At 43.3% G+C, this 13,066-nt stretch overlaps 1 protein-coding gene across 1 annotated transcript in view; it reads right to left on the reverse strand.

Annotated features, from left to right (window-relative positions):
• Positions 1 to 2,011: 2,011 nt before the first annotated feature.
• Positions 2,012 to 13,066, reverse strand: part of ADAMTS2 (ADAM metallopeptidase with thrombospondin type 1 motif 2) — a 152,979-nt gene continuing 141,924 nt past the window's right edge. The window contains exons 16-22 of the mRNA XM_088536827.1: positions 12,736 to 12,899; positions 11,437 to 11,596; positions 10,625 to 10,757; positions 8,065 to 8,272; positions 7,677 to 7,806; positions 6,667 to 6,756; positions 2,012 to 2,488 (exon numbers count right to left, since the gene is read on the reverse strand). Of these exons, the coding sequence (XP_088392953.1) occupies positions 2,025 to 2,488; positions 6,667 to 6,756; positions 7,677 to 7,806; positions 8,065 to 8,272; positions 10,625 to 10,757; positions 11,437 to 11,596; positions 12,736 to 12,899 (1,349 nt within the window). The 3' untranslated portion in view covers positions 2,012 to 2,024. The remainder of the gene's footprint in view (positions 2,489 to 6,666; positions 6,757 to 7,676; positions 7,807 to 8,064; positions 8,273 to 10,624; positions 10,758 to 11,436; positions 11,597 to 12,735; positions 12,900 to 13,066) is intronic.

The following is a 13,066-nucleotide window of genomic DNA, read 5'->3' on the forward strand; positions in this document are numbered from 1 at the left end:
AGCTGCTGGGCTGTGGGGCTTTAGTTTCACCTTCTAAATCCAAAACACATTTCTCTGCATTGCAGCATCCTGTTAGCACAGGGGAGTGTAGGAAGGCACAGGAGGTCTTGCCGAGGCCTCGCGGAGGCCGGGGCTGTCCGTGTGTCCCAGTGCTTGCACTGTCTGCGCCCTCACATCTGGCGACACGGCTGCTGGAGACAAGCGATCGTGGCCCAGGAGGTGTCTCTTAGCACTCCTGACTTTTTCAGTCCTGTTTCACTGCCTGTTCTTCGTACCCTTCGGTTTAACTCCCGTCACTGCACAGTGTCTGAGCAGCTGCAAAACACCTGCGTCCATCGCCGTGCTCCTCTGCAAGAAAGGCAACATGAGGCTGTCCCACCACCCAGCACGCTCCTTCTCTACTCTTTCTCATACATTATTTCTGCTGAATCAGGCTCCTGTCCTCCGAAGACTCCTGGCTGCACAGCTGGGCATCTCAATGTGGCCATGACTGCTTTTCCTGCAGGCTCCCCCCTCCTTTTTCCGAACCCTTTCAGCATGTTTGGAGGTGGGAACGGGATAGTCCACCAAGCCATGATGTTTGCAAGACTTCAGGAGCTCTCTGCTAGCAGCCAGGCCAAGAGTTTACACGTTGCTGGAAATTTAGCACCTATTCAACAATCATATGATGATACAGGCTTAAAACTGGCTCTGCTTCCGGCAAAGAACAGCTCAGGCTCACGAGAAGCTGGAGAATGAGATGGTCTTACCCTCAGAGTGAAATATTGAAATAATCCTGGCAATGAACACTGGCAGTCCTCTGAAACTCCAGCACACATCGATCCTGAAGCAAAAGAGCCGATCTGAAGCTGTCTCCCAGTCTCTGAGTAACCAAAATTACCTACGAAAATCACGGTGACCCTGAGGGAGATGGAGTACTCAAAGGGTTGTCGACTTACACGTCTTTAAGTTTCTAGCAGACCTGGTGTGTGAGTGTATGAGTGTGTGAGCACAGCGAACAACTGCTCACCTTTGCACCAATAAAGTTGTCCTAAGGAAAGGAAGAACATGAAACAATCTCCTCCAAAATCACCTTGTACTATGGGAAAGAAAAAAAAAGTTTTCTTCACAAAGCACCAAAGAAAAGGCACCAAGAATCCAGTCATTTTTAAGTTAAACAGCATGTGGGTAGGAAAGAAAAATATGCACCAAAAAAAAAAAAAAGCACCAACCAACCAAGATCACTGAGGATGCTGTATTAGATGAGTTTAAAGACTATCAAAAATAAGGATGCTTGTAAACAGAGAGACCAGGGTGCTGTCAGTCCGCGTTGGCTGGCTCTACCCTAACACTAAGTGTCTTGCACCTATTTGAGTGCCTAGAAGAATGCTTGAAAACTGTTTATGGCAATATGCAAACTATTGGTCATCGATTTTTCATTTACACATAAATATATGGCTACAGAATGTCCTATATATTTCCTTATGCAGACCTGGTTAAGAAAGCTACGTAAGCACATGCCCAGCCCCAAGCAGACCCAGAGCCTGGCATGTCCCTAAGCACCTTCTGGAGCAGGGTGAGCACCCGGCTTCGTGCCATGTGCAGGAGCATCACAGGAGAGCTGACCACCTGCTCGTCGCTGCTAAGGGGATTCATTTGGTCTTGGGACTGTTTTCCTCCATCCTAAATAGAACTCCCAGTACTATTCCCAAGCAGTTTTACACAGGCAGAGAAGAACTCAAAAAGCCCATCAACAAGAATCCTGCTAGCCTGGCCTAGGTTTTACGGCTCGTTTGGATTCAGTGAAATGCTGTAACGATATTGCACTAATACTCTACCGTACCCTGTAAACCTAGCCATCAAAGTGTTTAGATCAGCACTTTTGAAACAATCTGTCCCCATTTAGAGTAGACTTTAGAATGTGGCATTTCCGCCATAGCACCACTTTGATTTTTCCCCATTTTTAGTCTCTATGATATGGGCAATACTATGATGTTGGTACCATCTCTATAAGAGAAAAACGTTGCATGTGCCGTATTTCCACTCTAATTTATTTTTCTAAGAGTCTCTCTCTTCATTTTCTCAGCAATCAGCTCTTGAATTCGTTGATTCCTTGTCCTTTCATAAGGTATCCTCCTCTGGGTAATGATGTTGTGCTGGGATACTTCATTATCCAGCCCGTCAATCTTATAGGGAACATCCACTGCGTTAATTTCCGGGTGCTCCTCGGTTGCGTTGGAAGGAGATGCAGTTGTTCTGGAAATGAGAGGTGAACTGGTGGCAACCTGCGTGGGGGAAACTGCCACGGGAGTGCTGAGGGTTGTCAGGAACTCCTCCTCGATGACATTATTCTTATTTATGTTGGAATCAGTCGCGTTGACCTCCTCTGTTACGTTGCTGTACATATTACAGGACTTGCAACACAGCTTATTGTAACCAGGAATCGAACAGTAACGCGAGAGAACTTCCATGCGACAAAACATCGACTTGTCTCCTTGACAATGATCTTCTGCAAGAGAAAAAGGGAACAGATAAATAAAGAGCATCTTGGTGTTCCGCAGAAGCACAACTGAGGTTCTGGCAACGGGCCGGGGGGTTGATACATAAAGTGCAACGGGAAACCAGCAAATAAGCCCTTGAGAAGGAAAAGCAGGCTTAAAATTAAATGTGAAACTTGGCTTATCCAGCGTATGCAAACCTGACCCGAATTCTGCGTATCGGCCCTGCGTGTGCTCTAGCCCTGAGCAGCCTGATTCGGCCTTTGCCTTCTGCAATGCAGCCCGGTGACGCGCGGTCCTGCCGTGGCCTGACGTTCAACACGCCAACAGGGCCGTGCTGCTGCCAAATGCTGCATTAAGCCCCCCGTAAGTCACCCCCGTTTATACTAATAAGCCTCATCTTTTCCATTACTCCTTTTAACGCAGTCTAACAATGAGTAACCCCGGTCAGGCTTTATTTATATATAAAAAAAAAAACCCTGACCCTTAAGAAAGTCCAGCCTTATCTCTACAGGGACTGGGTAACTCTCAGCATTTAATCCATTTTCCATTCAAGCGATTGTTTTTTTCAGTCTGCAGCCAGAAAATGGCAGCACTGTGGGGACATTCCTCTTGCTTGCAAGAAAAGTGGCATATTTAGCATAAACCTTTTTCTCCTCAAAGGGAGATGATATCTTTAGCATGACAAACTCGAGCAGGACAGAGCAAGGCAACACACTAATGACAGGGAGCCTCAGTGCACAGCCCTGTTCTTTGCGTCACTGAGTGAAAAACTGTAACAAAAGGGCAAGAATGATAATCCATAGGCTTGAAGCCGTGACTAGCCTTTATGACAATCTGTTTTTAATGCATTATAATACAGGTATTAAGCCAGATCCTGAGCTTGCTGGACTGCATGTAGTAAAATGTAGGGTAGGGTATTAAAAGGGAACTGGCCATATTGTTTTATTTTCTGAGAAACATTAAATGAAGCTTCATCAGAGATGACTCGAGCGCTTGTGATTTCTGCTCAGCGGAGGCAGAGGCTCACATGGAGAGGTGGCAGATGGATGCTAAAGGGTTAGGAGCCTCGTCGGAGGGAAAGCTGCTTGTCCTCCAGCCTACGTGCACGCTCCATAGCTTCTGCTCCTCAAAACAGAAGGGATGGAGCTGGGAATGCGCAGGAACCGCAGGGAAGAAGAAATCCCAACGCGCAGCCTCCACGGAAAGCAAGAGGGGGCAGAGGGCTGGAGAGGAGACGAGAGCACTGAGGAGATAGGCAGAAGACTGAGCGACACTTGGCGTGATTAGTGACCAAAAAAGCAATCACTTTGACCCTCTGCTGCCCTTCCTAAGAGTCTAGTACTAGGACTAGCCTAACCCCAGGTACCCCCTGGTTCCAGCGCGTACCCGCTACAAGGACACTCAAGTCGAGGCATTTTGGGAGCTCCTCTGCTGCTGGGCACTGCCTCAGCCCTTCATCCATCCTCACTTCACATTACCGGGCACTGCAAGTGTTTAATTGGCAAACATAGCAGTCTAAAATAAAGTTATTGTTCTCGCTTAAAAATTCTAGCGTTGGCTGATGGAGTTGGAAATACCTTCTTGCCTTCTATTCAGGTCTTATGCATTTGTTGCAGAAAAGCAAGACTCTGGCTCTTGTTTTCAAATGTGTCAATTCACTTCCATGGTTTTTAACTGCTAAAATGAGACGCTGCCAGATAAAAAGCACCTATTTCCTTAGAACCCAGCAACACTAACAGGGTTCTGGACTGGGTTTTTTTCACATCAGTCTTTAAGAATCGGAAACCATAGGTATCTGCAAGCACCATACTATACAAAAGGACTGCATGCCCCTATACAGCTGTATATATTCTTTACACACCATGTTGTGGCCCCTTTGAACATTTTGCCTTTGTTCCTTTGCTTTAATGCAAGTTTTCCACATGGCTTGCAAAATTAAAGTCAAGGGATATTGCATTTAAATGCAGCTTCAGCAAGGCAGATCTGCTCCTGGCTATGTAAGTATTACTAAAAGCACCTTTAGAAAAATGCCTTTTTTCTATCAAAAATATGTAAAATCAAGCCTAAAAATAAATGAAAATCAAACTGCATTATGTAATATGTTTAGTGACATCTGATAAGTTATATAAATAAATCTTCATCTCTGTCATTTCTGAATGTCAGAATGAATTTTTTATCCGCTATGCAAACCAAAATATCCAGATTTGCTGAACTTTTATTTATTTTTACTTGCAGTATGCATGACAGACTGGAAGTATATCTTCAAAACATCAGTAAGAAAAAAATAAATCAGTTTCACAGTCACTTTGGTACACATTAGTCTCATAAAAAAATATTGAAAAGCAAACTGAATTGGCACATCTTTAATATTATGTTAAATACATACAAAACACTAATAAAATATCCCTGATAAACCAAAGTGCATATAGACATAGTGCACAATGCCCAGATACCTTATTGCACCATTCTCTATAGCCACCCATCTCTTGAAACATCACTAAACATTTGTCTATTTAAAGTTAACAGTCATGAATATATTTATACAGTTAAACACCAATTATTTTACATAACAGTATTCAGTGCCAGATACGTGTCTTTGCTTTTTCACCTTGTCATGTAAATTGTTAACATGTTTCAAGAAATTATCATATTAACAGCAAAATTTAAATATGTGATCACATGATAATGACAAGTTTGAAGTGCTACACTGTTGAAGATCCAAAGATTCAAAAATGCCACCTTTCTAAAGAATATGATCAATGCAATAAGGTAGCAACCTGCTCCAAGACTGCTGTCTATATACTGATATGCTTTTACTATTACTGCATGTCACAAACAGTTTTAAGATTTGTGAACTCCAAACCTTCAACACAAACACGTAAGGTGAAGCAGCAATGCCAGTTAAAGGTCAGTAAGTCTGGTAACCATCTCATCTCTATGAAGACATGGTTATGTACTGTGCAAATTAACCTCACATTAAATTAACTGCCTTCTGATAGCTATCATTCAAGTAAAACCACTCTGTAAGATGCTTAACCCAAGATACCAGTGTACTGTTTATATTTAAAGCTGGATCTGGTAAATTAATGCCATTTACACTTTAACATTAAGGCATTTTTTCTAAAATTTTTCTTCTAAGCCAAAAAAAAAAAGCAATAAAAATTGAGGTAATTCTGTAGTAGTTCACACTGTTATGTTTGCCAGTTGACACATCTATAGAGCACACACACGCACACACACACGCAACCACACCAGGCAAGTCAGACATGCACATGGTGAAAAAAGACCAAAGATGCAATGAGTATAAAGAGCTCTTGTGGAGCAGCTGCAGACATCGTCGTCAATGAAAATGTCATATTGCCTCAACCAAGTTAACAAAAACACCAGCACACACCACCAGCATGGACATGTCTGTTCTGCTTTGTTTTCGTTTCTATAGAAAAAGTACTGCAAAACTGGCAAAAATTGTGTGAAGGGAAAAAACAAATGCAGCTTTTCACAAGGAAAAAATATTTCAGAACACCAACAGGAGTTTGGCAAGAGCGGCCAGCGTAGTAGCAGCACTTAAAGTAGCAACAGGAATGGAGCTCCTGGTGTCAGCGAGCCCTCCACAGCCTGCAAACACAAAGGCTAAGGTCAGGAGTAAAAAAGAGCAGCAAAGATGAGTAAAGCAAGGGCACCGCAAAGGAAAATGGAATGAATAAATTCTCTTGTTCAACAGACTACCCTGTCAGGAAACTGAAACCAGACAGTTATGAGATTTAGGGCCTTTAGATAAAGGAGAACTTTAGCACTACAAGGTGTCATTATTGTGATGTGATCACATTCACAATAAGTTCTCAGTTCTGCTGTCAAACTGAGCATCATGAACCAGTAAGAGCCTTTTTTCACCATCACCAAGCAACAAGCAAACTGGTCCCAGCTCCCAGGACTGCAACATACTGTGGAGATCCAGCTTCACACAGCCAACACTTCAAGACCTCCACCACCAGTGCTACACAAGCTCCAGAGAAGAAAGACACCGAGCACCAAGGCCGGTGTGAAAAGAAGATTCAGCCCAAGATTTAAACTTGGCAAAGTCAAGGGAATTTTCCGCATAGAGAGAGGAGAAGAGCAAAAGGCAAAGTCCACATTCGATGTGGCATGCATTTAAGGGCAAAGGCAGAGTTATAAATGGGTCTTTTACTTGAAGATATTTTCTGGATGGGGTAGTCTGGATCAGGTCTCGACAGCCATTGTATCATATAGGTTTTCTTTGAAGGATCGGAAACGTTTCCTTGAATAGAAGAAAGAAAATAAAGATGTAACACAATATACATTAGCATTAAGTACTTTACCTGGTAGAACAGGATAAACTGACAGAACAAGTGACCTTGGGCAGCACCCCTGGGAAGGATGATAACTCAGCTGTGTAGGAGGTTTTTTAAGGAGTAGATAGGGGTAGTTTGCTACAATTTGTGTCCCGTGCTTGACAGCCAACACTGAAGGCCACACGAAGGCCAGGCACTACTTCCAGCAAGCAATGTTAAATATATGCTGAGAAGCATCCAGGCTAAGCTTAGTTGCACTGTCTCTTTTTAAACTTTAGTATTGGAGACCATAATTGACAGCTAGGTTCTAATTAATTAGGAATCAAAAGCTATACTGACAAATACATCAAGAATAAATGAATCACTTAACAACAGAATCATGTAAAATGACCTCAGGAGTATCACTTGAAAACAGCAGAAAGGCTAAGAAGGCATTGGTGTCCTGGATTAAATAGGAATAAATTTATTATTAGCTTGAAGATGAAACCTTGAAGAATAGAGGAGAAGCCTGTGAATGTCACTGGTGGTGGGTGAAGCAGAGAGGCCTCTTTGCCCACGATGACCTTGACTAGCCACAACCCATTTGGCTCTTCTCACCAAGCCTGGCATTTCCTGAGGGTGCAAGGCTGGACTCGAGCAGTGCCTCTCACCCATGGGTGCTGTTGGCAGCCTGTGGCAGGTGGTGCTTCCCATGGTGAGCGTGAAACAACACGTGCCCAGGAAGCCCAGCAGCTGCACAAGAGCCCACATTTGTAAACTCTGCTTGAAACCCAGCCCAGGCTGAACTGGCCACCCAGGCAAGCTTCATGCATGAGCAGGAGTTCAGTAAACGCTTTCAGATAGAAGCACCCAGTGGTGATTTTCAAAGTGAGCAGTGTATACTTACTGGGACATGGAGGTAGTCTGCAATTCCTGATGGTCTCTGGTTTATCCTCTTTGCAGAAGCCGGCGACGTTGTCCCTGGTGCGGCACAGAACCTGGCGGTCCTGCGTGCCGTTGCCACAGCTGACAGAGCACTGGAAAGGACACGCACCGGTTACCCTCGAGTCACCCTTGGCAAACAGTGGTCAAGAAGTTAGTCTTTAACTGTGAACCCACAGCTGGCTTTACTGACGGTTTCAGTACTACTTCTCTAACTTAATTCCTGCTAAATACTAGAGGAAACGCTACACCGCCTGCTTGGGAATTAGTTCAGCCAGCACAGAATAAGCTCTCCAAGATCTGCCCTGCTTCATACAAACTTATCTGCTCGAAGCCTCCAGAAGGTGACTGACCTGTGACCAGGGCCCCAGTCTCCACTGTGCTGGACAGAGCTCCCGGTTGCAAGGTCTGCGGCCCTCCGGGCGGTCGTTGTTGCAGTACTTGGTGTGAACGGAGCGATTCGTGTTGTCGTGCAGCGGCTGGATGCAGCGGACAGAGCGCACCTGGTATCCTGTCTTGCCACAAGTCTTGCTGCAAGGCTCCCACTCCCCTGTCACCCAGCTGGGTTAGTGAAAAGAGAATATTTCGTGGATTAAGGCAGTTTGCTAAGTAAAATTCTTTCCCCCAATTTAGATCCTGAACTGTCCACTGGACTGTAACTCTTAAACAGTGAGTTTAGTAGGGTGGCAATACTGATCCTGATCTCTGAAAAGAAGAAGAAATGAAAATAACTAAGTCATTCTAAGGAGACTAATTAACAATATCATTGACAATCAGCAGTAAGATCCAGAACTTCAGACTGACTCATTTTTCAATTAATAGCTCTGATCTGTTCTCCTAAGTTGTTGCACACATGCACCTAAACAGCACCATCCACTCCAGAGGGACAATGCCAAGTGCTTCTTAGATGGCCCAGATCTTTGGAAAGGAAGAGAAACAAAATTCCTATTTGAAATATCATGTTAGTGCTCACTCTAGATACAACTTTCCAGGGGCCATTTTTTTTTTTTGCCATAATGGCATCTGGCAGAATTTTTCAACTTCAATATTACACATACAATCTATAGACTGGATCCTTAGCCATGCAAAGCACCAGCAAACACCAGCTACACCATCAGGTCTGTCCATGCTGAGCTCTGGTGAACGAGGGTCCTCAGCATCATCAAGGTTTGGTTTGGTGGGATGTAAAGTTTCACTGAAAATCAGAAAGCCTGGGTTCTTCATGTGTTTTTGAACTCTCTATTTTTTGCCAATTTGGACCCTGGAAAGTCTCACCTATGGTTTATAAAGAGACATGGATGAAAACTTTCCTGATCATCAAAACTACCTTGAGAATTACAGCTACAAGGACAGGCAGGGACAAGCTGAAATTTATGAGGGCTACTGAAAGCTTGGTTATAATCAAGTAAGTAAAGATATATACAGTACTCTATAAATATTTACAGAGTGCAGAGATCTGCAAGGGAGAAGCAGTTTAATGTAAACAGGATTCTTGGGCTAAATTTAAACAGAAAATAATAATAATAAAAAAACTCTGAAGAAATATCCTGAGTTTGTAGTGCTTCTCCTAAAGTACTCATAGAAATCCAGTTTCTAGATAGAGATAAGAAATAGGCACAAGAAAATGCACTGCACTCCCACGTTTAGTGAGAAGTAGAGTGGCAGTTTCACACAACTGTCTTTGCACCTACTGATATTACACAGCTGCAGAGAAGGCGAGTGCTCTACAGAGCAAAGCTGCAGATTCCAAGGCAATCCCTGAAACAAATGTAGGGTTTTTTTCCATTACCAGTGAGGCAGCAGCACATTAGTGTTGTTCTGGATGCAAAGCTTCATGAAATCCCTAAAATAATTGCCTCTCCTATGAACATGGGCAAAATACTCGGATCACATTCTGTGGAAACAGAGACAACTGAAAAAATCAGGAATCCAAGCACAATTTAGGATCTTATTAAGTCTTTGTGGTACCTGGGTCCAATTATATTTGTGGCTGAAAGAAGAATACAGTCCTTTCCAGAGAGTCTGAGATATGATCGCTAAGTCATTGCTTCGGTGCCAATAAATAAATGTTAAACCTGGGTTGAGTTTACAGGGCATCGTTTCTTCACTTTGACTTTTCTCTCTTTCAGATCTCTTTTGCAAGGCAGTTAGGAAATATTGTGTGCTATGCTCCACTTATTTGCTTTTCTTCCTGGAACCTAGACGTGGTCCCCAGAGAGAAAAGCTGAGCTCAACCAACTCCTTCCTTGTTGCAGCAGCGACAGGGGGAATAGGTGAGCCCTGTGTGTGACAGGGTTAATCTCCTGCCAGTCAAAAAAGCACCTGCAAACTGTGAATAGAAACGTCCATAACTTACTATGTATACCAAAGACGTCGGTACTATAGGCTTAGCGCACCGTAGGAGGACAGCCAGAGAAATCAAACTGGCCAGATATTTTTCCCAGTGTTTACATCTCCAAAAACATGCTGTGAATTCTAGGAGGATTTGGATTTGACAGGATATATGTCATTGCTCTTCTTATGTAGCACACCGTAAATTTGTTCTTACGTGGTTAATTCACACTGTGTAAAATCTGCTGGTATAAACTGAATTTATGTCTATTTTTTATTACCTCAAGATGGGCTGAACACAAATGTTTGGATCACGACAACACTTCCTTTCTAATCCAACTTATGTCAGAAGTAATAGGAACCAGCAGTCGCTGGAGCAGTATTTCCACAAGCAGAATGTAACCAGTAGCAACACAAAGTTGCATTATTGGGTTTCTAATGATGCACAGAGGTCCTTAGGAGCCCTACAGTCAGGCAGCAGCCATGTGTCAAGGTGCAAAAGCAGGGATTAAGTTTAAGTCACCTTCTTTCAGCTGACAAGCACTAGCTGGTAAGGCCGGCCCGGGAGGCAGCGATGCTTACATGGGCTGGGAGCACTCCTGCAGGTTGCACACTCTGCGGATGGGCTTCGGCTTCTGGATCAGCTCGCAGTAGCTCCGGTGAACCATCTTGTGGTCTGCCTTCCTCCGGCAGCCGTATTTGGTGAATTGATAGCCTGGAGACAGAAATTCCCCTTATTTTCAGGCCAAAGAGGTCTTACACAGGACTCTGGTTTCACGCTGTGCGGGCGCCGTGGAAGGTCGTGGCTGGAGGCGCGGGCGAACGCGCTGCGCGAGCCCTGCGAGCTGCGCCGCATGGCACACAGGGCTGCTCATCCCCCTTATTTCACTGCGGGCTATCATCAAAAGAACAGCAACTGCTAAGGTTTCAAAAATGTCCTGTAAACCTGCCCAGCTGCACCAAGGGGGCTAACGCCTGGGTGTCATTCTGTTGAAGAGCAGCAAGGAGCACTGGGGTACTCAAGTGGTCCCAAAACAGGGCCTGTTTTCACAGAGCAAGGTCCACAGCACAGGTCACAAAAGATGCAGTAAGGGCCTGCCCTAGGGTGACTTCATGTTGACATCCTTGTATTTCAGAGGCCCTTGTCCAAATCTTGCACACTTGTGCAATTTTTCAGTTTCATAAACATAAATCAGAAATGAGCCACACCAGATTTGCCCCAAGAGCCGTTTTAGTCAGATTTTTAACTCCATATGTTATTTACTCATCTGTTTATTTTAAGCCTAATAAAACCCTCCCACACTTCTGGTCTCACTAATGTCTTGTGTCACAGGATGTTCACTTTTCCAGTTTTTCCTTAATCAAGTTTAACTGCACTGCTCTTGCATTTTTACCTCCTCCACAAGGCTTTGAACACTGGGACCACTTCTTCAGAGCCCATTCATAGGACACGGAGTCCTCTTCCAAAACATTGTTGTTATCTACATTCAAGGAATCTTCATGGATCATGTACTTGTAAGTCAAAGAGATCTTGGCAATGCCATGAGGAATCACCTAGAAAGCAAAATAGACACAGGGGGAAAAATATTTGAAAGACTGATACCAGAAGTTATATGAGATAATGTGAAATAGCAATCGTTATGGCTCAGATAAAAATTAAAAAACATTCCCAAAGGGACTGAAATCTTTTAGCTGCACTCAACACATTTTTTTCCTTCTGAAAAAGTATCTCTAGCATTATGACATGGAGTTTCTAAACTGCATATTAAGAAAGACTGTTGTTGATTTAGAGTGATTTTTCTTGCCAGCATTGGACTGACTTCACAAAACTAAATTTTTTCCATATTCCATCATAAAGGCAGGAAATGTTATACTAAAATGATAATGGGTAGTTCCACTGAAAGAAAAAGCAAATTCAAATGTACAGATTAACTGAAAGAGGTGAGGAGAGTGTATTTTATTTCTTGTAAAAGAAAAATATTCTTATGACAACCCTGGGAATTCTATGAAACTTGTTACTTGATCAAGTTATAAAAATAAACTATTCAGAAAGAGGTTTTGTGATCACACCGCAGCAAGACACATGCAAGAAAACATAAGTCAGTGTCATAAATTATAACATATTGGTCCTTTGAAAACATCATTTTTATTCCCTCTTTGATTTTCAGCTGCTGTAGATCAGCAGCTTAAAGTTATTTTCAGAAGGATTCTGAATCGTTATAGCCCTCCTTGTTCTAGTCTATCATTTGCTGTTAGCAATGAGAAAATAATACAGTTGGAAGGATTTTTGAACTCTCTAACTGGCTGTGCCCTAACAGCATGAGCCTGGAAGCATAAGGATCCGGTATCTGACTTTGCAGGATACATTGTCAAAACATGGAAGGGAGGAGGAGTTATTAAATCTATCTGATATGAACCACTTTGACTCACATCTCAGCTGAAATAAGTAGGTTGCAGAGTCTTTACATAGACCATCTGCAAAAAAACATCAGGGAAGTTGGTTGCTCAACACGCAACCCTGAGCTATAGCAACTCTTGCACACAGCAATGAATTAGGAGAAAGGAATTAAAATACATCTTGTTGTCCTATAACCAAAGCAGATGTCTTCTTGCAATTCACAAGAGGAATCTAAAATACATTATAGCACATTACGACGCTGTGTTCCACGGAAGATGGTTTTCATTTGACTCACCATAATAACTATGCCGTTACGCAAAGGCCCCATGGTCTGCACGGTTTCTCTATCGTCGTCATTCCGATATTCCCACTCCACGCCCATGTCAATGAAGACTTTGGAGTCTGGCACGTAGTTGTCTTCGCTTAGAATGAATTTTCCCGTTTCACGGTTTTTAATTGCTAGAAACAACATAAGAAATGTAATTACAAGAGGGCTGCAGCCTTTGGGTTATGATTCAGTTCCCTCTTGGCTATTACTGCTCACCAGGCTGTAACTCCCTGCTCTCCCGAGGGGTTCGTGGGGATGTGCGCTTGCCCTGGGGACTGTTTAGCCCACACCAACCTAA

The sequence above is a fragment of the Tinamus guttatus genome, unplaced genomic scaffold (assembly GCF_059628265.1).
Source record: "Tinamus guttatus ecotype Peru unplaced genomic scaffold, ASM5962826v1 Tinamus_guttatus_pri_ptg000710l, whole genome shotgun sequence".
In the NCBI taxonomy this organism is placed as follows: Eukaryota; Metazoa; Chordata; class Aves; order Tinamiformes; family Tinamidae; genus Tinamus; species Tinamus guttatus.